This window comes from Hoplias malabaricus, chromosome 7, assembly GCF_029633855.1.
Source record: "Hoplias malabaricus isolate fHopMal1 chromosome 7, fHopMal1.hap1, whole genome shotgun sequence".
In the NCBI taxonomy this organism is placed as follows: Eukaryota; Metazoa; Chordata; class Actinopteri; order Characiformes; family Erythrinidae; genus Hoplias; species Hoplias malabaricus.
The window spans coordinates 27018168-27044574 of record NC_089806.1 but is presented as its reverse complement, the minus strand read 5'-3'; the positions used below and the strand labels follow the sequence as shown (position 1 = coordinate 27044574).

The 26407-nt window shown below is 39.2% G+C and overlaps 1 protein-coding gene across 1 annotated transcript in view; it reads left to right on the top strand.

The window, feature by feature from the left end:
- Positions 1-1022: 1022 nt before the first annotated feature.
- The window catches only part of LOC136702713 (adhesion G protein-coupled receptor F5-like), a 55842-nt gene continuing 30457 nt past the window's right edge, over positions 1023-26407 (top strand). The window contains exons 1-14 of the mRNA XM_066677862.1: positions 1023-1094; positions 1780-1883; positions 2827-2872; positions 7838-7990; positions 8205-8366; positions 8453-8596; positions 9445-9618; positions 10708-10728; positions 12569-12610; positions 18071-18112; positions 22140-22246; positions 22337-22404; positions 22526-22656; positions 22772-22963. Coding sequence (XP_066533959.1) covers positions 1082-1094; positions 1780-1883; positions 2827-2872; positions 7838-7990; positions 8205-8366; positions 8453-8596; positions 9445-9618; positions 10708-10728; positions 12569-12610; positions 18071-18112; positions 22140-22246; positions 22337-22404; positions 22526-22656; positions 22772-22963 — 1399 coding nt within the window. The 5' untranslated portion in view covers positions 1023-1081. The remainder of the gene's footprint in view (positions 1095-1779; positions 1884-2826; positions 2873-7837; positions 7991-8204; positions 8367-8452; positions 8597-9444; positions 9619-10707; positions 10729-12568; positions 12611-18070; positions 18113-22139; positions 22247-22336; positions 22405-22525; positions 22657-22771; positions 22964-26407) is intronic.

The window sequence follows — 26407 nt, the reverse complement described above, 5'->3', positions numbered from 1 at the left end:
AATGAACTGCCTTTAATAAACTGGCACATAACTCAGCGCCTTATAAGACTGTAGAAGAATAGCATTAGGCTGAGTATATTGAACATTGTTTATTAGTTATGATGATGACAGACATTCTATAGTGAAGGGGGATGCGTGGCTGAGAATTCGAGTCCTCAAAGTGCTGCAGTGATAAACAGGTAGTAGTTGCAGAAAGTGATAGTCATCTTAAGTAGGCTAAGATCATTGGGACAACAGGAAGTGGATTAGTAGCTGACATAGCAGTAAGTGAGGACATAGCTAGGGGTGTAAAAGCAGAGGTTGGGAGATAGATTCGGCCGAAGGTCTCTAGTAAGAGAAAGAGTGAGCTAGGGCTGGGAGCAGCCTAGCTGCAAAGCAGAGAGGCAGGAACAAAAATTCACAGCCGGAAAGAGTGCGAGCCATACAGTAGACACACAGGGTGCTGCTTTTTTGTGAAAGGGAGGGCGTAAGGATGAAGATCCACAGAAGATTCTGAGGAGAGAGAACAAAAATGTATTTGTAGACAGACCGGTGCGGCCGCAAATTGAGGGGTAGGGACGAAGGTCCGCAGCCCGAGAGAGGATCGGCTGTAATGGAAGGGACAGGGTGTAGTGAGACCATAAAGGGGATGGGGTTAGGACAAAGGTTCACATCAAAACAGAGGATGAACTGTAAAGGAATAGACAGAGTGTGGGACAGCTGCAAAGAGAAGAGGATTAGGATGAATTTCCAGGGCAGTACCTGAAAAGAGGATGACTTGGAAAGTCAGAGACTGGGAATAGCACAGCAAGAAAAAGGGGTGGGTGGGATGAAGTTCCAGAGCACCACCTGAAAATAAAGATTTGTGCTATGCTGTGTATCAAAGCAGTATTCTGAGAGGAGAAGGTGCAGAGTCATGTCAGAATGAATGCTTAAATGTGCTGGCTGCTTTCTGTTCCAATATTTTCACATTTTCAATATTTTCAACTAACCTGCTGCTTTCACAGACATGACCTTGGAATGAGAAACTGGGTAACAACTTTTGTATACTCGTGGAAACACAAAAGCAGTGACGACCGAATTCCAAAACTGTATAAGCAGCATGGACAATGAAAGTAAGTACTAAATTACTCCTGCACTGGCAATTTACATATGAGTCTTTTAAATTAAGTGTACCAGGTCACAGCTGGCAAGGATAATAATAATGCTCATGCTAAAAATGAGCCTTTTCCCAAATGCTTGGGACAATTAAACTAGATTTAACTCAAAGCTCAACAGACCATAGTTCCATAGTGTATGCATGAACAAAGTGAACATGAAGTAATGAAATATATAATTACTTATTCATTTCCGTACTCTCTCTCTCTCTCTCTCTCTCTACACCCCTCCCCGCGCCACCCATCCCCCTTGTTCACTCTGCCATATAATATCCGTAACAGGAATATCAAGCTTGTAGCTAGAGGCAACCAACCACCTGTGAGCTATACGTTAAGCATTACCCATTTCTCACAAAAGTCCTCCGCCCGTGATTTAAAAGTTGCTTAGTGCATTAAATCAACAGAGGACACAGCATAGCCTCAGTAGAAGCTGTATTCTTTCTATTACAGCTCTGTGGAATGCTACAATCATTTAGAACCTGGAATTTTAAGGTAGAATACTACATAGTTTTCCTTAAAAAAAATAAAAAATCCACAATTTTAATAATGGCAGAGCACAGTATCTTAACAGGTAAAGTCAGTTAAATATGTAATTAATGTGTGTGTGTGTGTGTGTGTTATGTTTTCTGTATTTTTTTTAAAGGTTCAGAATCAAAATGTTTGCTGATATATGCTTGTGTCATGCTTATGTTCATGCATGAGGTGCACATGCATGAAATCATTAAAACATCAGACTACATATTAGAGGTAAGAGGAAAAGTTAATTTTTACATCTATTCATTCATTCATTCATTCATTCATTATCTATAACCGCTTATCCAATTCAGGGTCGCGGTGGGTCCAGAGCCTACCTGGAATCATTGGGCGCAAGGCAGGAATACACCCTGGAGGGGGCGCCAGTCCTTTACAAGGCATTTTTACATCTAGTGAAAAGTTAAACCACACAGAATTAGAAATAATCATAATGCATTACAAAATTTTAGTAAATTAGAAAAGAGTACTTAAAAAAAGATTAAAATTGCAAATCAAAAAGACATCACATCCTTCTCTTCTATTGCCTGCATTTAAACAGCAGGGAAAATCATTTTAGATGATAGCACCTCATGGAACTGGCTTATAACTCACTCAGTCCATCATTCACTCACTAAAATGCATGCTCATGTACATACTTACTCATACACATTTAGAAGCTGTTCCACATGGAAGTTATATTTAGTGCTTAAAATTAAAGACACTGTGTTTTTCATTTGTTACACAGGTTTTAATTGTGTGATTACATAAACAGCAAAAAAAAAAGAAACCTTGAATGTATAAAGTTCATTACCAAAAGATACATGTTTTTTTATACCCCTTTATGAAAAAGCCACATGATTCATTGTTTTTTATTTTATTTATTTATTTAGTTATTTATTTTTATTTTATTGTTGTTTTTTTTGGGGGGGTGGGGGGTGTCACATCATGACTGTGATTTACTTTGGTACAATGACGTAAAAAATATATCACATTTTCTGTCAGCAACTCCTTTTGCTGTCTCTGTATTAGTCATGCAAAATCTTGTCCTTTAGAATCTTAAACTGTGTTTATTTTGACCAAATAAAATGAGAAATACCTAATCCCAACTCTGGATGTTAGTACACAAAACGGATGGTTATCGAAGTTTTTTTTTTTTTCCTGAATTGTGCTTTTACAGAATAGACATATGGATGGGCATTTTCACCCAAGACACAAGCGAGATGGTAAGAATATAATGTTTTAAAATGACTATTCCTTTTCATATAATATATATAAATATTGGCAAGAATAAAAATTGACAATGCTTTGCTTTTAAGTTTAATCAGTAATCAGATATAGGGATATTATATCATCAGAAGCAAATCTTATAGAGAATGTGAACATGACATCAACCACTGTGAGCAACACAATGCATTTTGGGAAAACAGGACAAGTGGCGGCAAGTGAATAGATAAACATTGCAGTGTTGTGTATGTTATCTATACAGCCTAAAATGCAGTGACACTCTGTGTATTGGTGAAAGGTTGTTGTATTAACTGCCTTAATCTGTCTCACGTCTAGAGTGGAAAATGTATTACAAATGGATTGTATATTTTTTTGTTTTTGTTTCTTTTTTACCCCAGTTCCAGCTTGGAAACAAAACTGTTAATTACTTTTTTTTTCTAAATAACACTCAATTTTGTTATTGTTCAGCTTATCCCAATAGTACAGTGGTTTTCAAACTTTTTGACCAAGTACCACCTATTATGAAATCAAAGACCCCAAGTACCACCTATGATTGTCTTGCCTGAATTTTTTGTATTTTGCATGTTTTACACAAAATTATACTAAAATAATTACTGAAAATTATAGAGTGCATGCAGATAATTAGGTCTAAGCTGTATGTTTTAAATGCAAATATACATTTATGAGAACAAATTTTGGGGAAATAAGCATTTTGAAAGAAATGCAAACATTAAGAGCGATCAAATTTAATATGCACTTTAATAGATTATAAATAAAAACTTGGAGCATCTTAATCATGAAAACAATGAAACATTAAGTAGTTTACACCTGAACATTTTTCAGTTTCTGATTTTCAGTTATTAATTAATTCTTTACTTAAGTAGTATTTTTTCTGTCCATCTGGCGTACCACCACTTGCTGCTTTATGTACCACCAGTGGTACGCAGACCACAGTTTGAGAACCACTGCTATAAGGAATCGTCCTGCGCTTGCTCTTTGCCTGGTACATTGCTTTGTTCTGATACTATGGAGTTTGATCTCTAAATTGGCGTCCACTACCCACAATGCAGTGCTTTATTACATTCTCAATTAAAAGAGTAACAATCATTCCAATTAGTTCCTCAGCATGTAGCTTGCTGCTTTGTCACAGCAACAAACTCTACATTGCACTCACCACCCAGACTGGATCAGCCTCAAGTCACCACCACAGTATCACTAACCTACCAAGTAAACAACCCAGACAGCTAATCAGCTGAAAAAAATACTCCAATGAAACTTCCTTCAGCCCAAGTGAAGTCTTATCTAGCCCAGTGCTCATTTTTCAAGTTTCTGCATTTCCCTTTGTAGTGTACCGTAAGTACTGAGGTAACATGGATTTAACCAGCCATACAATGCATTATACTTACAATATAACATTTATCCATATTGAACCAAGGCTGCATCCCAGTGGGCACGGGTCAGTTGAAAAGACAATGAGACAATGATCAGCTGATGGTTGAAATATGGTGGAATTTGAGTTTATCATGAGTTTTTAGACATCATTTTCCTGCCATCCATGTGACATCTGCACAGTACTTGCCAAGTTAAAGTTCCCAAGTTATTTTTAGGTCATTTTAACCTATTATTTATGTAATTTTAATAACATTTTTAATAACATTTTTTAAAAATAAAACCATACTTTAGTCATGGGGGGCACATTGGCGCAGCAGGTAGTGTCGCAGTCACACAGCTCCATGGACCTGGAGGTTGTGGGTTCGATTCCCGCTCCGGGTGACTGTCTGTGAGGAGTTGGTGTGTTCTCCCCGTGTCCGCATGGGTTTCCTCCGGGTGCTCCGGTTTCCTCCCACAGTCCAAAAACACACGTTGGTAGGTGGATTGACGACTCAAAGTGACCATAGGTGTGAGTGTGTGAGTGAATGTGTGAGTGTGTGTGTTGCCCTGTGAAGGACTGGCACCCCCTCCAGGGTGTGTTCCCGCCTTGCGCCCAATGATTCCAGGTAGGCTCTGGACCCACTGTGAACCTGAATTGGATAAGCGGTTACAGATAATGGATGGATGGATACTTTAGTCATAATTTGTGTTGTGAATTTTATGTTTCACACCAGAAGTCAAGTTTTCATAAGATCATATGTAAACATAAAAAATTTCAAATATAAAGTGGGGCAAAAATTTATTTAGTCAGCCACGGATTGTGCCAGTTCTCCTATGTTGAAAAATGAGAGAGCTCTGTAATTTTCATTATAGGTACACTTAAACTTTAAATTAATTTGTAAAGTAGGGTGGAAAATAAGCATTTGGTCACCCACAAAGAAGCAAGATTTCTGGCTCTCACAGAACTGTAACTACTTCTTTAACTAGCTCTACTGTCCTCCACTCGTTACCTGTGTTAATGCTACCTGTTTGATATTGTTGTCTGTATAAAAGACACCTGTCTATAGCCTCAAACAGTCAGACTCAAGACTCAACTATGGCCAAGACCATATAGCTGTCGAAGAACACCAGGAAGAAAATTGTAGACCTGCACCTGGCTGGGAAGAGTAAATCTACAATAGTCAAGGAGGTTGGTGTGAATAAATCAACTGTGGGAGCAATTGTAAGAAAATGGAAGACATACAAAACCATTGATAATCTCCCTCGAGGTGGGGCCCCATGCAAGATCTCATCCCTTGGGGTCAAAATGATCACGAGAATGGTGAGCAAAAATCCCAGAACTACACAGAGGGACCTGATGAATGACTGGTTGAAAGTTGGGACCAAAGCAACAAAGGCTACCATCAGTAACACACTACACTGAGAGGGACTCAAATCCTGCAGTGTCAGGCATATTCCCCTGCTTAAGCCAGAACATGCCATCATAAAAACTCAACTTGTTTGTCATGTTTGGAGGAAGAAGCATGCTGAGTTGCAGCCCAAGAACACCATACCCACTGTGAAGCATCATGCTCTGGGGCTGTTTTTCTGCAAAGGGGACAGGACAACTGATCCGTGTTAAGGGAAAAATGAACCGGGTCATGTATTGTGAGATTTTAAGCCAGAACCTCCTTCCATCAGTGAGAGCATTGAAGATTGAATGTGGCTCTGTCTCCCAACATGACAATGATCCCAAACACACCGCTCTGGCAATGAAGGAGTGGCTCCGTAAAAAGCATTTCAAGGTCCTGGAGTGGCCTAGCCAGTCTCCAGACCTCAACCCCATAGAAAATTTGTGGAGGTAGTTGAAAGTCTGTGTTGCCCAGCGACAGCCCCAAAACATCACTGCTCTAGAGGAGATCTGCATGGAGGAAAGGCCTAAATACCAGATGCAGTGTGTGCAAACCTGGTGAAGACTTACAGGACACGTTTGGGCTCTGTCATTTCCAACAGAGGTAATATTACAAAGTATTGAGTTGAACTATTTTTATTGACCAAATACTTATTTTCCACCATGCTATACAAATAAACCCTTTAAAAATCCTACAATGTGATTTCCTGGATTTCTTTTCTCATTTTGTCTCTCATAGTTGAAGTGTACCTATGACGGAAATTACAGACCTCTCTCATCTTTCTAAGTAGGAGAACTTGTGCAATCAGTGGCTGACTAAATACTTTTTATTTATTTCTTTTAAGTTTATATATACATACACAGCCATAATCATAGCAAATATGTAAAAGTGCCGTACAAATACAAACATACACAGTGTGAAATTAAAGCAATACACCCTGGAGGGGGCGCCAGTCCTTCACAGGGCAACACAGACACACTCAGGGACACTTTTGAATCGCCAATCCACCTACCAACGTGTGTTTTTGGACTGTGGGAGGAAACCCACGCAGAACACACCAACTCCTCACAGATAGTCACCTGGAGTAGGAATCAAACCCAAAACCTCTAGGCCCCTGGAGCTGTGTGACTGCGACACTACCTGCTGCGCCACTGTGCCGCCCTTAATAAAATACTTAATAACATTAAAACCAGTTTGCAAATGGGGTGGAGAGCCGTCCTGGAGTGCTGTCTATTTAAAACCTACTAAATAAATAAACGTTCTCTTTGTTCCTCACACGCTTACACACAGGGGTGCTGCAAGGGGAGTCATTTCATCTTCTCCACTCACAATCGTACAGTCACTTGCTCACTTACAATTAACAAATACTTCCGCCAGACAAATATCTATACACTAGAATTTTTTCTCGAATTTCCTAAATGAATATATAATGACATTTTGAGAAGGTAATTTCCAAGCTGTTCAAGTCCGGCCTAGTTATCTATTAACATTCCCCAAAACTACTAGTGGGGAAATCCGCTAACATGCTTTAACACACTTGTTAATTGGATATAGATGAGCTGAAAATATAAAATAGCATTCTTTAATCATTTAAAATTATAAATGTGCATCACAGTCGCATCTGTTCTGCTGTAACTCCATGGCGCTGCTGGTGTTTGCCGCTAACTTCTGTGAACTATTGAGAGGCTCCATGATCCGCCATTGCTGTAAAAAACTGGTCCATTGGAGTCAACGAAGTTGATGTCACTCTATACAGCTCTGGGTTCTCAACAAATCAGTGAATTAACTGTTGTATAAAGGTTATTAAAGGGTTGCTCTTCAAAGAGGATAGATTAGATGATAATGAACCTCGATTCGGAGGGAGCTGTAGAATGCTAAAGCAGATTCTGAAGAAGTATATTTCTGCACATTTCAGTTTTGACTGCTGCCTCTGAAGGAAGTATACTATAAAGACAAAGTAGAATAGTACACGATTGCTGCCTCTGTGTGCAAAATGTACTTTGTTAGAATCTGCCTCAAAGGCAGCAGAATTTAATTTTAGATTATTATTACATTCTACAACTTCCTCTAAAGCAGTAGTCATAACCGGAATGTGCATGAAAGTAGTACTTCTGAATATGCCTTAAAGGACTGATCTCTGACTTTTGCAGAAATTGAATTCATTCATCATGAACATAATTTTTTCCATACATTTTTGCCCAGTCATAGCAGGTCAAACAGAGTATGTTGCAGTTGTTGAGTTGACAACAAACTCAGAGATTCCAGTGTATGTTGTCAAAAATTATTTGAGTACATTGAGTATGTTGCCACAAGGCCTCAACATCTCAAAAATCATTGGTTTCAACCTTACAGCAGGTGAGCATCCCTATACCTGTATTTAAGCTATTCTTTAAAAACATTTTAAGATGTTGTCTTTCAAGCTTTCAGTAAATTTCTTTTATATATACATTAACTTATAATGCAAAATATGAATTACTGTATGATATTAAAACTTCACTTACTTATATATATATATATATATATATACAAAAATAATAATAAATAAATAAAATGTGCTTTTCTCTGCTAGTTTGCCAGCCAGTAAAAAATGAAAGTTTTTGCACATGTGAGGATTCATATGTTTGGTCATACAATACCTGTTCATACCATACAAACTGTGGTGGCAAGTTAGGAACATGTAATTGTATTGTTGGTCTTCCAAGTCCTGGGCAGATGTGCATTCCAATAAATGGTAAGAAAAAAATAATATAGAATTACACTTACAGATACTTGAAATAGCATTTCTTGCATTAACATGGCCACCATTTTATTTTAAAGCACTGCCAGTCTTTAACTTCACAATTCAAATTCAGACAAATGCAAGTACCACAGAGATAAACATCATCAAGAGTTTGCTACAAACTTCAAACATCTTACTTGCTGACGAAGTTTTACGTGTCTTAGAGGTTAACATAACGACAGGTAAGTGTTTTCCTTTCCTTTTCTAAAAGGTTTTCTAAAAAGTTTTTTTACTTTTCTGCTTTAATATCCTTCAAAAAAACTGTAGTTCCACTGTGAAACTGTCTCAGATCTCTCTGTACCACTGTCAAATTGTCTCAAATGGTTCTGTGCCCGTGGGTCTTGAGTCAGACACTCTGGAAAAGAGGGTAAATCCTGCTAAATCCTGTATATATACATGTAAATTTAAATGTAAAAATTTTATTTTACTCAGTGTTGGTAATGTCACCATACCATTCGATTGCCCCCAAACTGTGGCTCAAAACCTGTTGCCTGGCCTGTCCAAGTTTTTTTTTTTTTTTTTTTTAAATGTGTTTTAGATCAATTTTAAATTTGTTTAAAAAATACAAGCATGCCATTAATTGAAAACATTGCCTTTTTTTTGTAATTTTGTCAAATACGGAGAGAATTCGTAAATCACAGATTCTTGTTTTTTCTGCATTTTACACAAAATCCCATCTCTGCGTGTTTTGAAAAGCTTGTTATTCTGAACATGTAAATCTGTACATAACTTCCATATAATTTTATTAAGTTTTCTTATCCATAGACAAATCTGGAAGCTCCAAACTGTGTTTATTTCTTTAATAAAGTAGTTCTCATTTACCTGGGTTTTTCTAGAGCAGGTAAATGAGAATGAGAAACACTATGAGAATGTCAGAAAGCAGAGATGCTCTCTGAATGGGGTTGAGATGCCCAGCTGTAAAACCACAGTATTGCTTTGATCTTATAAATTGTATGACAAAAAATAAATTAGGGTCAGGAATAACTGTTCATTTAAAAAAAATTGTAACTGACTTTTGTTTATTTCACAGCATGCCAGTCAAATTCTGCTGGATACCAGTGCATGTGTGAAGATAATTATTTCTGGCCATGTGACACATGTATGAGCTACGGTTACTGTGATGCCATCCGCAATGACACATGTAGATGCATCAAAGGATTTCCAGCAAATGGAACATACTGCCAATCGATCACAGACCTGAACAGTATGTACATATATTTATTAGCTAAAGGTCACTTTTATACTGAGAATAAAGAGAATACTTTGTTAGTACAGGAAAACAACTTTCTTTATTATAAACCCCATACTCTATTTATTGGAAGCAATAAATCCATTTTAATGTGTTGTGGTTTTACATCAATATATAGCAAGAATGTCTAATTTGTGATGTCGTGTTTATGATTGCCAATATGTAGTGCCACCATATGGCCTTTAAGTACTAATAGCATACACAATTGTTCTGTCCTGATGCCCATCACTTCCTAAACCACTGGATCTACCACATTATACAACAACCTGACACAACACCCCACTCATCTACACATACTCATGTTCCTAAAACAGCAAACATATTAGCCAATACACAATGCACTTCTCCAGCTAGTACTCTCCTTACCCATTACCACTGACTAGCTCTTTCAGCTAAATCTGATGACTTTTTCACAGCTAAGTTTTTGACTCCTAAAGCTAAATTACACAAGCCAGGATGTGGCTGATTTAGCTACAAATCCCCTAAAACCTATCCCTACTGGCCTTATATGATCCTGCCACCTGTGATCTCCAAACTAAGCCACCAACTCTGTGTGCTTCTGCTAGTTCCTTTCAAAACCTTCATTTATTGAATAAAGTTGAAAATGTGGATGTTTATGGCAAAGTGCAAGGGGTGAAATGTCTGGCCACAATGTGGTTAAAGGAATACACTGTGGGACCTGCAGTTTTATTTACCTACATCCACTAGCAAGTTCCAGACTTTTACTTCATTCGATGGAACACACCCTGCAGGAGGTGTCAGTCCAGCACAGGGTGACACACATTCACTCACACTGTCCTACATATGGGCATTTATGTGTAGCCAATTGACTTACCAACCTGTTTTTTCTCACTGTGGGAGGAAACACCCCTTGGAGCAAGGCTCCAACCCACAACCCTGAACCCCTGGAGTTGTACGACAGTGACGCTACCTGTTGCTCCATTGTGCTGCCCATTAACTTGAAATTATATTTTGTAATTAATGTAATTAATATAAAATTAATCTGAAATTGTTAATTCAAATCTTTTGTTCTTCTCCTATCAGGCAACATTCAGACTTGCCCAGGTAACCGATTTAACATGTAAAACACCAACATATTCTCTTATTTTTAATACCACTATTGCCATTATTTTTCCTATTGATTCTGTTCCCCTTTCTCCTGAGGAATAAGACACACTGCCAAATTCTGCACTCTGAGCCCCTTAAAGTGCTAGCCACTGTGAAATTTAGGATGAATTTTTATTTCTTCTCACTGGTACAGTAATGAATTATGCACTATGAAGCAGACTGGCCGTCAGCTGGAGAGATTCTGAAGGGAGACTAAGCTGCACCTAGCTGCCTACAGAGATGCTTTACATGCTGCCAAATCATCTTATTTGTCCAGACTTATTAACAGTGCTAATACAAACAAACACTGTGCCACTAATGACTCTTCCTTTTACATTTTGACGTTCCATTCTCCAGGTGATAACTTATCCTCCTGTTCTCTTTCTGCTTTTCATACTGTCATACTGAAATCTAAAGCTACAACCTGTTCACTAGACCCTCTCCTTAACTAAAGCCTGTCACTCTGCCCTGGTCCCTCATCTCACAACTCTTATTAATCAATCACCCTGTACGGGTCAGGTTCCATCTACATACAAAATCACTGCTGTCACTCTACTCAAAAATCCTGGTTTGGATCCTCTGGCTCTAAATACATTCTGGCATATCTCTAATCCTTCTTTTCTGGGCAAAATCTTTGAACATAATGTTGCCAATCAACTTCAAAACTATCTTGAAAATCACAATGTCCTTGAACCTTTCCAGTCTGGATTCCGTCCCTTCCACAGCACTGAAACAGCCATTAATAGAAATATTGAATTATGTTCTTTTAGCTGTGGATTCTGTCTCTCTCTGTATCCTTTAACTAGATCTAAGTGCAGCTTTTTTGTTTTTTCTTTTTCTTATGAAATTTAAAATTATGAGACATTTGCTTAGTCATAATAGTGTGCCTTACCACTGGGTCACATGACATTTTTTAATTTTACTTTAAAATAATTTAGGAAGTGAAAGTACTAATTGATTTTTTTGTTCTCCCTCTATGTGAAGGGAGAGTCTCTCCCGGATGTCCGAACTCGTCACCCTATCTGTAAGGGAGAGTTCAGACACCCGCCAAAGAAAACTCGTTTCAGCCGCTTGTACCCGCTCTCTCATTCTTTTAGTCATTACCCAAAGCTCATAACCTTCAGTGAGGGTTGGGACGTATATTGAATGGTAAATCTAGAGCCTTGTTTCTCGGCTCAGCTCTCTCTTCACCACAGTGGAGAGGTGCACAGTCTGCATTAATGCATATGCTGCACCAATCTGCCAAGAGCTGGAGGTCCCAGCTTGATGAATCCAACAGGACCACATTATCTGCAAAAAAGCAGACATGGGATCCTGAGACCACCAAATTGGACACCTTCTGCCACTTGGCTAGACCGAAAAATTCTAGCCAAAAAGTTATGAACCCCAACTGGAAACCGTCTATCTCTAATCTTCCTTTTCTGGCCAAAATCTTTGAACATAATTATGCCAGTCATCTTCAAAATTATCTTGAAACTCACAATCTCTTTGAACCTTTCCAGTCTGGATTCCGTCCCTTCCACAGCACTGAAACAACCATTAATAGAAATATTGAATTATGTGCTTTTAGCTGTGGATTCTGTCTCTCTCTGTATCCTTTAACTAGATCTATGTGCAGCGTTTTTTTTTTTTTTTTCTTTTTTTTTTTTTTATATGAAATTTAAAACTATGAGACATTTGCTTAGTCATAATAGTGTGCCTTACCACTGGGTCACATGGCATTTTTTAATTTTACTTTATAATAATTTTGGAAGTGAAAATACTAATTGTTTTTTTCTCCCCAACCCTGCCTCCACAGCCACCCCATCTACACCTCCTTCCACTCCTGCCACTCCACTTAGTATGTAATTTTTTTTAAATAAATATGGTTTTGATTTACTTATATAGAAATGTATATATATGGTTGTAATTTCCTTATTTAGAACATTTGTTCATCTAACCATCGATGCACCAAAAATGTCTGTGCTTTCCAAAGGCATGGATAATATACATGGAGCTCAAAATATTAACAATTTTTTCTTATTTTTTTTAATTAACAAGGAATAATCATATTCATATACTCCTTTAACAATTGTAATGAAAGATGCTGCTGTTACTTGAGTTAATTTAATGAGTGTGGAGTTTCTTCTACATTTTCCCTGGTGTTGAGATTTGCATTTATTGCCTAAAACTATTCATACATGTTTCCAGTGAAACCATTTTTTTCATTATTCATTATTATGAATAAGTTATTTTGTATGTTTCCCTTAAGTATTATGAAACATAGACATGGGTTTAGAGCAGGCACCTGGCTAAGCAAAATGATGTAGATTTTTATTTAGACTGACATTTATACAAATATATATCTATATTTCCATTCATCCATCCATTGTCTACCGCATATCCGTGTCCAAGTCACGGGGGTAGCAGTCAGAGTAAAAGAAACGTAGACCTCCCTCTCCCTAGCCACTTCTTCCAGCTCTTCCGGGGATATACCAAGGTATTCCTAGGCCAGTTGAGATATATAATCTCTCCAGCATGTTCAGGGTCTTCCCTAGGGTCTCCTCCCAGTTGGACATGCCTGAAACACCTCACCAGGGATGCATCCAGGATCAACTGGATCCTCTCTATGTGAAGGGAGAGTCATTCTTTCAGTCATTACCCAAAGCTCATATCCTTCAGTGAGGGTTGGGACGTAGAATGAACGGTAAATCCAGAGCCTTGCTTCTCGGCTCAGCTCTCTCTTCACCACAGTGGAGAGGTGCACAGTCTGCATTAATGCATATGCTGCACCAATCTGCCTGATAACCTTTTACTCTATCTTTCCCTAACTCGTGAACAAGACCCCGAGATACTTGAACTCCTCCACTTGAGACAGGATCTTTCTTCCAACCTGGAGAGAGCACTCCACTTTTTTCCAACACAGTACCATGGTCTCAGAATTGGAGGTGCTGATTCTTGTCCCTGCCACTTCACACTCAGCTGCAAACGGGTAAGGCAAGAGCTGGAGGTCCCAGCTTGATGAATCCAACAGGACCACATTATCTGCAAAAAAGCAGACATGGGATCCTGAGACCACCAAACAGGACACCTTCTGCCACTTGGCTACACTGAAAAATTCTAGCTGAAAAGTTATGAATCCCAACTGGAAACCGTCAATCTCTAATCTTCCTTTTCGGGCCAAAATCTTTGAACATAATTATGCCAGTCATCTTCAAAATTACCTTGAAACTCACAATCTCTTTGAACCTTTCCAGTCTGGATTCTGTCCCTTCCACAGCACTGAAACAGCCTTAATAGAAATATTGAATTATGTTCTTTTAGCTGTGGATTCTGTCTCTCTCTGTATCCTTTAACTAGATCTAAGTGCAGTTTTTTTTGTTTTTTCTTTTTTATGAAATTTAAAACTATGAGACGTTTGCTTAGTCATAATAGTGTGCCTTACCACTGGGTCACATGACATTTTTTTAATTTTACTTTATAATAATTTTGGAAGTGAAAATACTAATTGTTTTTTTCTCCCCACCCCTGCCTCCACAGCCACCCCATCTACACCTCCTTCCACTCCTGCCAATCCACTTAGTATGTAATTTATTTAGTTTTTTATAAATATGGTTGTAATTTACTTATATAGAAATGTATATATATGGCTGTAATTTTCTAATTTAGAAATGTATATATATATATATATATATATATATATATATATATATACATATACATATATATATATATATATATATATATATATATATATATATATATTGTTGTTATTTCCTTATTTAGAACATTTGTTCATTTAAAATTGCTAACCATCGATGCACCAAAAATGTCTGTGGTTTCCAAAGGCATGGATAATATACATGGAGCTCAAAATATTAACAAATTTTTCTTATTTTATTTAATTAACAAGGAATAATCATATTCATATACTTCTTTAACAATTGTAATGAAAGATGCTGCTGTTACTTGAGTTAATTTAATGAGTGTGGAGTTTCTTCTACATTTTCCCTGGTGTTGAGATTTGCATTTATTGCCTAAAACTCTTCATCCATGTTTCCAGTGAAACCATTTTTTTCATTATTATGAATAAGTTATTTTGTATGTTTCCCTTAAGTATTATGAAATATAGACATGGGTTTAGAGCAAACAACTGGCTAAGCAAAATGATGTAGATTTTTTATTTAGGTTGACATTTATACAAATATATATCCATATTTCCATTCATCCATCCATTGTCTACCGCATATCCGTGTCCAAGTCACGGGGGTAGCAGTCAGAGTAAAGAAACACAGACCTCCCTCTCCCTAGCCACTTCTTCCAGCTCTTCCGGGGATATACCAAGGTATTCCTAGGCCAGTCGAGATATATAATCTCTCCAGCATGTTCAGGGTCTTCCCTGGAGTCTCCTCCCAGTTGGACATGCCTGAAACACCTCACCAGAGGTGCATCCAGGATGCATCTGGACCAGATGCCCAAACCACCTCAACTGGATCCTCTCTATGTGAAGGGAGAGTCTCTCTCGGATGTCCGAACTCGTCACCCTATCTATAAGGGAGAGTTCAGACACCCGCCAAAGAAAACTCATTTCAGATGCTTGTACTTGCCCTCTCATTCTTTCAGTCATTACCCAAAGCTCATAACCTTAAGTGAGGGTTGGGACGTAGATTGAACCGTAAATCGAGAGCTTTGCTTTTCTGCTCAGCTCTCTCTTCACCACAATGGATCGGTGCTGTCACAGTAGAAGGAGGATGAGGAGGTGGACGTACACGCAAAACCAAAACTAAGGCAAACACCCAACAAAAGAAAACAAACAGGAGCAGGCAGGCAAGAAAACAAACAAGAACTTAGGGAACATAACTAGAACAGGAACATAACTGTGATCTGGTGGTAATGTGTAAGACAGCAGACAAAGAAACATATCTACACACACACAAGAACCAACAAGGGAACACTGAAACAAAGGGACTATATATATACACAGATCACTGATAAGAAACACCTGGGGACAATAATGAGAGGGCAGGACTACAAAGGAGACTCAGACAAGAGGGAGGAGCTAAGGCGGGACTAGGGCAGAGACAGGAAGAATAAACAGAGCCATGTGCTAAATGAGCTCTTGGCTAGGAAAACAAACACAGGACGTGACAGATGCCCCCTCCAAAACGCGCAAGTCCCTTGACATTGGCCAGGACACTGGATGGGAATGAGGACTGGATGGGAGACAGGACAGGTGACAGGACTGAGGCTTGAGACAGGACGGGTGACTGAACTTGAGACAAGGCAGGTGACTGGACTGAGGCTGGGTGCTGGGACTGGACACCAGGCAGGACAGAGGGTTGAAGCAGGGACTGGACTGGAGACTGGACAGAGGGTTGAAAAGGGGACTGAGCTGGAGACTGGACAGAGGGTTGAAACAGGGACTGGACTAGAGACTGGGCAGAGGGTTGAAACGGAGACTGGACTAGAGACTGGACAGAGGGTTGAAACAGGGACTGGACTGGAGACTGGACAGAGGGTTGAAACAGGGACTGGACTGGAGACTGGACAGAGGGATGAAACAGGGACTGGACTGGATTATTAACAGGGGACTGGACAGAACTTGGCTGGGGAACTGGGACTAGGACATTTATGGGGACAGACACAAACACAGTGACAGGGACAGGAACAGAGACAAAGGCAGACACAGGTACAAGGACTAGGACAGAAGCAGGAACCAGGACAGGGACAGACACGGAACCAAAATAACAGGAGGACCCAGGACTGGTAAGAGTCTGTGGGGAAGCCTGAGGTACCAGCCTGGGCACAGTTCTGGGGATCGGCCCGATGTTCTTGGGGCCAGCCCACAGTTACGGGTTCAGAAGCGGCCGGGGCCACAGTCAGGGGTGCAGAAGGGGCCGGGGCCCCAGTCACGGGTGCAGAAGCGGCCGCGGCCACAGTCACGGGTGCAGAAGCTGCCGGGGCCACAGTCACGGGTCGCCGGCACAGGAACAGAATCGGCGGGGGACGCCGCCGGCACAGGAACAGAAGCGCTGGGGGATGCCGCCAAAGAAAACTCATTTCAGCTGCTTGTACTCGCTCTCTCATTCTTTCAATCATTACCTAAAGCTCATAACCTTCAGTGAGGGTTGGGACGTAGAATGAACGGTAAATCCAGAGCCTTGCTTCTCGGCTCAGCTCCCTCTTCACCACAGTGGAGAGGTGCACAGTCTGCATTAATGCATATGCTGCACCAATCTGCCCGATAACCTTTCACTCTATCTTTCCCTAACTCATGAACAAGACCCCGAGATACTTGAACTCCTCCACTTGAGACAGGATCTTTCTTCCAACCTGGAGAGAGCACTCCACTTTTTTCCAACACAGTACCATGGTCTCAGAATTGGAGGTGCTGATTCTTGTCCCTGCCACTTCACACTCAGCTGCAAACGGGTAAGGCAAGAGCTGGAGGTCCCAGCTTGATGAATCCAACAGGACCACATTATCTGCAAAAAAGCAGACATGGGATCCTGAGACCACCAAACTGGACACCTTCTGCCACTTGGCTACACCGAAAAATTCTAGCCGAAAAGTTATGAATCCCAACTGGAAACCGTCTATGTCTAATCTTCCTTTTCGGGCCAAAATCTTTGAACATAATTATGCCAGTCATCTTCAAAATTATCTTGAAACTCACAATCTCTTTGAACCTTTCCAGTCTGGATTCTGTCCCTTCCACAGCACTGAAACAGCCTTAATAGAAATATTGAATTATGTTCTTTTAGCTGTGGATTCTGTCTCTCTCTGTACCCTTTAACTAGATCTAAGTGCAGTGTTTTTTGTTTTTTCTTTTTTTTATGAAATTTAAAACTATGAGACGTTTGCTTAGTCATAATAGTGTGCCTTACCACTGGGTCACATGACATTTTTTAATTTTACTTTATAATAATTTTGGAAGTGAAAATACTAATTGTTTTTTTCTCCCCACCCCTGCCTCCACAGCCACCCCATCTACACCTCCTTCCACTCCTGCCAATCCACTTAGTATGTAATTTATTTAGTTTTTTATAAATATGGTTGTAACTTTCTTATTTAGAAATGTATGTTTATATATATATGTGTGTGTGTGCAACACTACCTGCTTCTTTTCAGTAGAACATCAGTTTCATTTGTTTTTTCTTTTTATCATGAAATTTAAAACTATGAGAAGTTTGCTTAGTCATAATAGTGTGCATTACCACTGGGTCACATCATATTTTTTAAATGTTATGTTATAATAATTTGGGAAGAGAAAATGCTAATTATTTTGTTTTGTTCTCCCTCCCCACCCCTGCCTCCACAGCCACGCCTCCTAAACCTCCCACCAATCCTACCACTCCACATGGTATGTAATTTTTTTTATATATATAAATATGGTTGTAATTTTCTTATTTAGAACATTTTTTTTTAATTGCTAACCAATATTGCACTAAAAATATCTGTGGTTTCCAAAGGCAGGGATAACAGAAATGGAGCTCAAAATCTTAACAAATTTTTCTTATTTTCTTTAATTAGTAAAGTAATGATTGTATTTATATACTTCTTTAATATTTATATTGAAAGATGCTGCTGTTATTTGAGCTAAATTTTAATTAGTGTGGAGTTTCTTCTACATTTTTCCTGGTTTTGAGATTTACATTAATTGGCTAAAACTCTTCATGTTTCCAGTGAAATAACTCTTTTACAATTATGAATAAGTAATTTTGTATGTTTCCCTTAAATATTATGAATTATAGACATGGGTTTAGAGCAAACACCTGGCTAAACAAAATTATGTAGGTATTCATTTGGTTGACATATATACAAATATATATCTATACTTCCATTTATCCATCCATTGTCTACCGCATATCCGTGTCCAAGTCATGGGGAAGCAGTCAGAATAAAGAAACCCAAACCTCCCCTTCCCTAGCCACTTCTTCCAGCCCCTCCGGGGGGATACCAAGGCATTCCTAGGCCAGTCGAGATATATAATCTCTCCAGCGTGTTCAGGGTTATTCATGGGGTCTCCTCCCAGTTGGACATGCCTGAAACACTTCACCAGGGATGCGTCCAGGATCCATCTGGACCAGATGCCCAAACCACCTGAACTGGATCCTCTCTATGTAAAGAGAGAGTCTCTCACAGATGTCCGAACTCCTCACCCTATCTATAAGGGAGAGTTCAGACACCCGCCGGAGAAAACTCATTTCAGCTGCTTGTACTCGCTTTCACGTTTCTTCATTCATTACCCAAAGGTCATAACCTTATGTGAGGGTTGGGACATATTGAATGAACGGTAAATCCAGAGCCTTGCTTCTTGGCTCGGCTCTCTCCTCACCACAGTGGACAGGTGCACAGTCTGCATTAATGCAGACGCTGTACCAATCTGCCTGATAACCTTTCACTATATCTTTCCCTTACTCGTGAACAAGACCCCAAGATACTTGAACTCCTCCACTTGAGGCAGGATCTCCCTTCCAACCTGGAGAGAGCACTCCACTTTTTTTCCACTAGAACATATGAGAAGTCTGATGACACTACTTTGAAGTCGGTTATTAAAATGCAGCCTGGAGTATCCTGATGCCATGTGTATTTATGGACACCCTTATGCTTGAACATGGTGTTTGTTACGGATAAACTCCAGAGTGAAAGAGCATCAAGCCCTTCTTGAGAAGTTTGGTCCCAGAATCCATGCTGTGTACACATCTCAACTTCATACACCAGCTCAGGCTCCTTTTCCACCAGAGAGGTTTCATTCCATGTTCCAAGAGCCAGTTTCAGTAACTGAGGATCAGAATGCCCTTGGCTGCCATATGATCCACACTGCATCGGACCTTGATTACTATCACCCCCACAGGTGGGTGACCCATTGGAGAGTGGACCCATGTTACTCTTTCGGTTCAAGACTGGCCGGGTCCCATGAGTGAAAGTCCAGCCACTCACAGAGAAGCCCTTTCCCTGGGCGTGGCTCCAGGGTGGGGCCCCAGTAATCCTTCTCCAGGCAAGGGAAATTCTTTGCTCTTCTGTTGATACATATCCTCATTACCAAAATAATTAAATATTCACCTGTAGCTTCTATTAGATATCTGAAATTTGATCTAAACATTTTCACGTCTTACAAACCATGAAAAATATTCTGTCACTTCCTAAATATGCTAAATAACCTGAAATCTGTAATTTTTAATGCACTAGAATATTTATTTAGCAGACAAAATATTTTCAGTGTTTTCACTGACTTTTTTGGACATTCTTGCTTTTTACAAGTGCACCAGACATTTTAAATAGGAGGAAGATCTGGACTGTATGCAGGTCAATAAAGTATACAAACTCTATGTCTATGAATCAACACTGTAGTAGCTCATGCAGAATGAGGCCTGGCATTGTCCTGCTAAAACAGATGTGAAGTGCCTGTGAATAGCATCATCTGGATGGTAGCACATGTGTCTCCAAAATACCAATATCACACATATCCAGAATATTCAAATCAATGGTACTTTCACATATATGCAGATCATCCATCCTTTGGGCACTAATGCACCCACCATGCCATCACACATGCTGGCTTTTGCAGTTTTAGTTCGTAGCAGTCTTGGCCCAGTTTTCCAAAACCATCTTACTCATCATCTTAAATGGGAGAGGGTGTTCAGTGTAATGCTCACTCTACCACTTAAGAATCTTATTTGTACTAACTAAGATACTTTAGGGAAACCCAAGCCTGGTTTTGTGATTTGCATGTAAAATTGGACGTCTGTTTTTCCCCAAAACAAGCTGGAATGTGGATTCATCTGACAAAAGGACATCTGACTGGGCCAAAAGAACTCACCAGCGTTTCTGTGCAAAATTAATGTATGGGATCCTTTTTGAATAAGACAATTTTATGTTGCATTTTCTGATACTGCAGCAGACTGTGTTAGTGAAAATTATTCCCAAATTAATCCCAAGCCCATGTTTCTATGTTTATCAGAAGTGAAACGTTGGTTTCTCAAACAAAACTGCTTGAGTGCTCGATGGCCACACACATCAGCAGCTGTTTCTGCCAATGGTCTTTACACCTCAACATTTCCCCTGACTCCCTGAACGTTCCCACCTATAGAATAACGCTTCAGAGCAATGTGAAATTTCAATCAACTTTTCACTTTTGTACTGCCTGTCCCAACTGTTGTTTCTGATTGAACTTATTTATATATTTACAAAACACAAAAGTTGGTCAGTGAAAACTTTGGACAAATTTTCTTTTTACATTTGCCTTATATAAAGATTCAAGAGAATAAATGCAGCACAGATTACATTTTTCATGGATTTTACAATATTTTCCAAACTTGGAAATGGGGTTTGTAGATCTATTCACTGTGGATTCTTCGCCATTGGCATTTTATAGTCCATTATCCATCCATTATCTGTAACCGCTTATCCAATTTAGGGTCGCGGGGGGTCCAGAGCCTACCTGGAATCATTGGGCGCAAGGCAGGAATACACCCTGGAAGGGGTGCCAGTCCTTCACAGGGCAACACAGACACACACACACATTCACACCTACTTTCAAGTTGCCAATCCACCTGCAACGTGTGTTTTTGGACTGTGGGAGAAAACCGGAGCACCCGGAGGAAACCCACGCGGACACGGGGAGAACACACCAACTCCTCACAGACAGTCACCCGGAGCGGGAATCGAACCCACAACCTCCAGGCCCCTGGAGCTGTGTGACTGCGACACTACCTGCTGCGCCACCGTGCCGCCCCCGCATTTTATAGTTCCTTACCAAAACAATAAAATAATGCACCAAGAAGTTGTTGTTGGAACCAAGTGAAACACATATCGGATCAAAAGGATATGTTTTTGATGAAAACTGTATGATTTACAGTGTTGGGAGGGTTCCTGCCAAAGTTTCACTACAAAATACAAAATACCTTCCCTAAAATGTAATTTGTAACGTATTCCCCTAGATTACTTATTGTGAGTAATATATTATGAATACATTTATTTAAGAGCACTATTTAAGGTGGAAAGTTGATCGGGCATTTTTCACCATATAAGATGGAAAGAATATCAGTGAGTCAATTTGTCAGTAAATGTATTTTGTAGGCCTACCTGGTCAGAACATGTTAGGTTTATTATAGCAATATGTATTATCATTCACTCTGGCATGGTGGGGTCCTCAAAAATAGTTATTCTTCATCATTAATAATCATCAAGATATGATTATAACATACAAGAAAAACAGAAGAATGTGCTGTAGGTATTGCATATGCAGCAAATAATGTTTTTGTTTTCCCCCAGTATATAACTTTGTTCCCAGTGTATTGGACATATAACACCCTGTTATGTGAATGATTCTTAAATGGGTCTTTTCTTTAATTTAATAATTAAATATTGTTTTCTGTTTTATTTAGAAATCACTACTACTATATCAATGACAATAAATCAAGTGTTTGACAGCTCTCTCACAAACAAAATCAGTCAAACATATAAATCTCTCACAACGATCATTGAGAGCTCAGTAAGTGTGGCATATATACGTTTTTTCTCTTTTCTTTTCCAGGAAGTTTAAAAATTCCAGAATGTTTCTAATCAAAGTGTTTTTTTTCAGGTTGAAAGTGCTTACAAACAATATCTTACTTCATACAAAGCTGGTTCTGTTAATGTGATTCGATACAGGTATGTACTGTACCTGTTTACACAAACAAGCCATTTTTAAATAATCTCCATGCTTGATTTGGATCAAATATATAGCTTTGTACAGGTATGATGTTGATTATATTTTCTGCTTTTTTAACAGGCCTGGCAGTGTGATATCAGATTTTTCAATTGTAACAACAAGTAATATAATTTCATTTAATGCAGCAAATAGTCAGTTGATTTCTGTTCTTGATGCACAAGGAATTAAGGTGAATTCATTTGCTCAAACTGGTAAGGTGATATTTTAGTTTCTAGTTCCACATCAGTTTGAAATTAAGTAATTTATTATCACAGATTTACATGTATACCACAATGCTAACTTGGACTCTATGGCTTTTATTTTTAGAGGAAAATGGCTTGTATGATGCAAACAGCTACATTTACCCTGGAAATAACTTCACTTTGAATTGTACTCCTCCTGATTCAAATTACTTGGACATATCCTGGAGTATGAATGATAATTCTGTCAGTGCAAAAAATCAAATAAGTTCTGACAAAAAAATCCTCATTGTAACAAATGCCAATAATGAAGATAATGGTAAGTCATGAATATATTATAATACAGTTTATTTGCAAGTTTGGAAGATGATGCAGAAAACACACTTCATTTAATGTACAGTTACCGCTCAATTCCTCAATTTAACATATTGGAAAAAATAACACTTAAAATGTGTGGCCTAAGTTACAGTATAATTTACATTTTCTTTCAATATAACAAAAAAGTAAATACAAACTGCTTACTGAAAATAGTTTTTTTAATGCATTCATATTTAAGTTTGCATGAAATTAATGTAGCACTCTGTAGCAGTTCTAAAAATATGGATGTATAATTTTAAACTCATGTCAATGACTCACGTCCAGATTCCAGTTTGCTGAAAATGCTAACACTTCTATGACAAATGCTTTGTAGCTGATGGTGATCCAACAAAACTAGGCTTGATTTTGCACCTTGTATAGGACGTAATAAGCTAGTTATGGACATAATCTTTGCACCCTGGGCTTTCTATCACAAAATGCGCAACTTTTCTCAGAAAACCTTTGCAATTACAAATGCTTCAGTATTCAAATGTTTATTCCGCAAGGATAGGACAAAATTATTGGCACCTTTTAAAAATTGTAAGGCATAACTGGATTTCAATCATCTGTTGCTTCTTTTATTATAATTTAAAAGGGAACCATGTGATGTTCTGCTAACACAGGTCACAATAGAGAACCAGCATCTCAGAATCAAACAAATATTTATTGTTCATCCATACCCATCCTTTCAGTCACACCACCACTCCCATCATTTAAGCAGCTCAGAGCTCAGTGAAAAAGTGAAAGGTTAGACTGAGCCAAACATTTTGAGAGAGATAAGTCTCAAAATACTTGACAGATACATGTCTGTTAATTCACAAATTAAACCCAATCACAGATAGGAATATAGGAAAACAGGGGGAAAATTTGTAGATATGTGTTGAGCAGATACATTGTGTGGAGGCAGAATGTTGTCACTCTCTGTCAAATTCAAGGCAGATTAGCAACAGTGCAAATGACCGCTCTTTATTGGTGTGTAGGAGTAAAAGCAGATATTCTCCATCAGCCAGGAGAGTAGAAAAAGCAGGCTCCCCCAGATGTGGAGCAAATGACAATTGAATCAGGAATTTAATTGCCAATTAGAACCAACAGATAGTGAAAGGAGGCCTATCCTATCAGCTTTATGAGACTGCAGTTAGCTTGTCATTTGACAGCTTCTTATTTTTCCCATCCACTTTAAATGATACGGAGTTACATTCTGTTTTAACACTAAGAAGCCCCATCACATTTCTGGTTGGGTGAATGCCAGCATGCTTGGCTGCCACAGCTCCTAAGGATTTTTGTTTGTTGTTTTATGTGTTTATTTTAAACATTGGATGAGCAATGAAATCATGGTAAACTTTGAGATGCTGCTGTGGATTACACTTTCTGCTATGTTATGCAAATCTTATTCTTCTGGCAAGGGAGGTGATCTCATGTTGGTTTACTGTGAAAATATAAAACTAACAACCCTCATGTTGCCTAATTAGTCCTCCTTTTAACTGCTGGCTGTTAAGCTCTGTGGACTTATACCTATTTTCATTGCTGTTCTGTACAGACCTTCAAAATCATCACCCAAAACTTTTATTTCTGAACTGTGAATAGTTTTAACAACTCCATCCATCCATCCATTATCTGTAACCGCTTATCCAATTTAGGGTCGCAGGGGGTCCAGAGCCTACCTGGAATCATTGGGCGCAAGGCAGGAATACACCCTGGAGGGGACGCCAGTCCTTCACAGGGCAACACAGACACATTCACTCACACCTACGGACACTTTCAAGTCGCCAATCCACCTGCAACGTGTGTTTTTGGACTGTGGGAGGAAACCGGAGCACCCGGAGGAAACCCACGCGGACACGGGGAGAACACACCAACTCCTCACAGACAGTCACCCGGAGCGGGAATCGAACCCACAACCTCCAGGCCCCTGGAGCTGTGTGACTGCGACACTACCTGCTGCACCACCATGCCGCCCCAGTTTTAACAACTCTCAGTGCAATATTTTCTAATTTCATTTCAGTGGGCGATTTTAATGTTTATTTTGACAATAATGATAAAATGTTTGCTAAAGATACAGTGTTAGATAGATTTGGCCTAACACACTATGTGAATTTTGCTACACACTTCAAGGGTCATACACTTGACTTAGTTTGCTGTTCTGGCATCACACCAAATAATATCACTTTTGTTGAGCTACCCATTTCAGACTATAAATTATAGTCTAGACTCGAAAGTGGCCGTAGGTGTGAATGTGTGTGTGTCTGTGCTGCCCTGTGAAGGACTGGCGTCCCCTCCAGGGTGTATTCCCGCCTTGCGCCCGATGATTCCAGGTAGGCTCTGGACCCCCGCAACCCTAAATTGGATAAGCGGTTACAGATAATGGATGGATGGATGGAATTATAGTCTATAAAAACTATAAATTCAATGCCAGTTTACATCATGGTAAATCAAAGTTTCACTGTATTATTTATTATCGTAATATCAGACATGATAATCTACAGGATCTTATTAATTTATTTAATTAATATCCCTTTTTTTTGCTCCTAGTTCTTCACCTTCTGAGCTTATCGACTATTACAATGATAGTCTGTTTTCTGCACTATACATATTAGCACCCGTAAAAACATGGACTGACACATTTTTTCATACTGCTCCTTGGTATAAATTTGGTATACTCTTGGTTAGCATGTGCACATCCCTCACACCTAGACAGTGATGTATCTGTAGGCACACATTGTTTAAACAAGCAGATTTCCCATTTCCCTTTAAATTGTTCAGAGAGTTCTACAGCCTACTGAATATTTAAATTATTCCTCTTGGCAATATCTTCTGACATTTTAGTATTCGTTTTTCTGTTATGCTGATGATACCCAGCTTCATGTATCTGAAAAACCAGCCTTTGTTCTCCCTCCTAGTGCTCTCATTGTGTCACGCCCTCGTCTCGTTTGTTTTCCTGATCTCAGCACATGGCTTTGTTTTGTTGTCGTTCACTCCCCGCCTTTGTTCCGCCTTCTTGTTCGTCACTCTCGTTATCCGTTTCAGGTGTTTCTTGTTTGTTGTTGTATTTAAGTCCCCTTCCCTCACTTCCTGTTGTCGTTCATTTGTTCTTCGGATTGTATTGTTCTTGGTAATGTTTCGTTCAGTTGTTCTTTGTATTGCTCTTCGTACAGTTTGTTCCTGATTCTCGTTCTCAGTCTCGTTCTTTCCCAGCTTAGTGTTTGCCCTCTAGTTCGTTAATGTTTGTTTTGTTAATTTCCTGTTAAATAAAGTCTGTGTTATTAGCGTGTGCGTCCGCATCTGTCAGTCCGCACCCCACAAGCCTAACAGAATGAACGACATACTTCAGGACGCAGCTAGCACAAAGACTTTGTTTGACAGGGCGGTGGAGTGGAGTAGCCGGCTCCAGCTCATGCCTGGCGCAGTT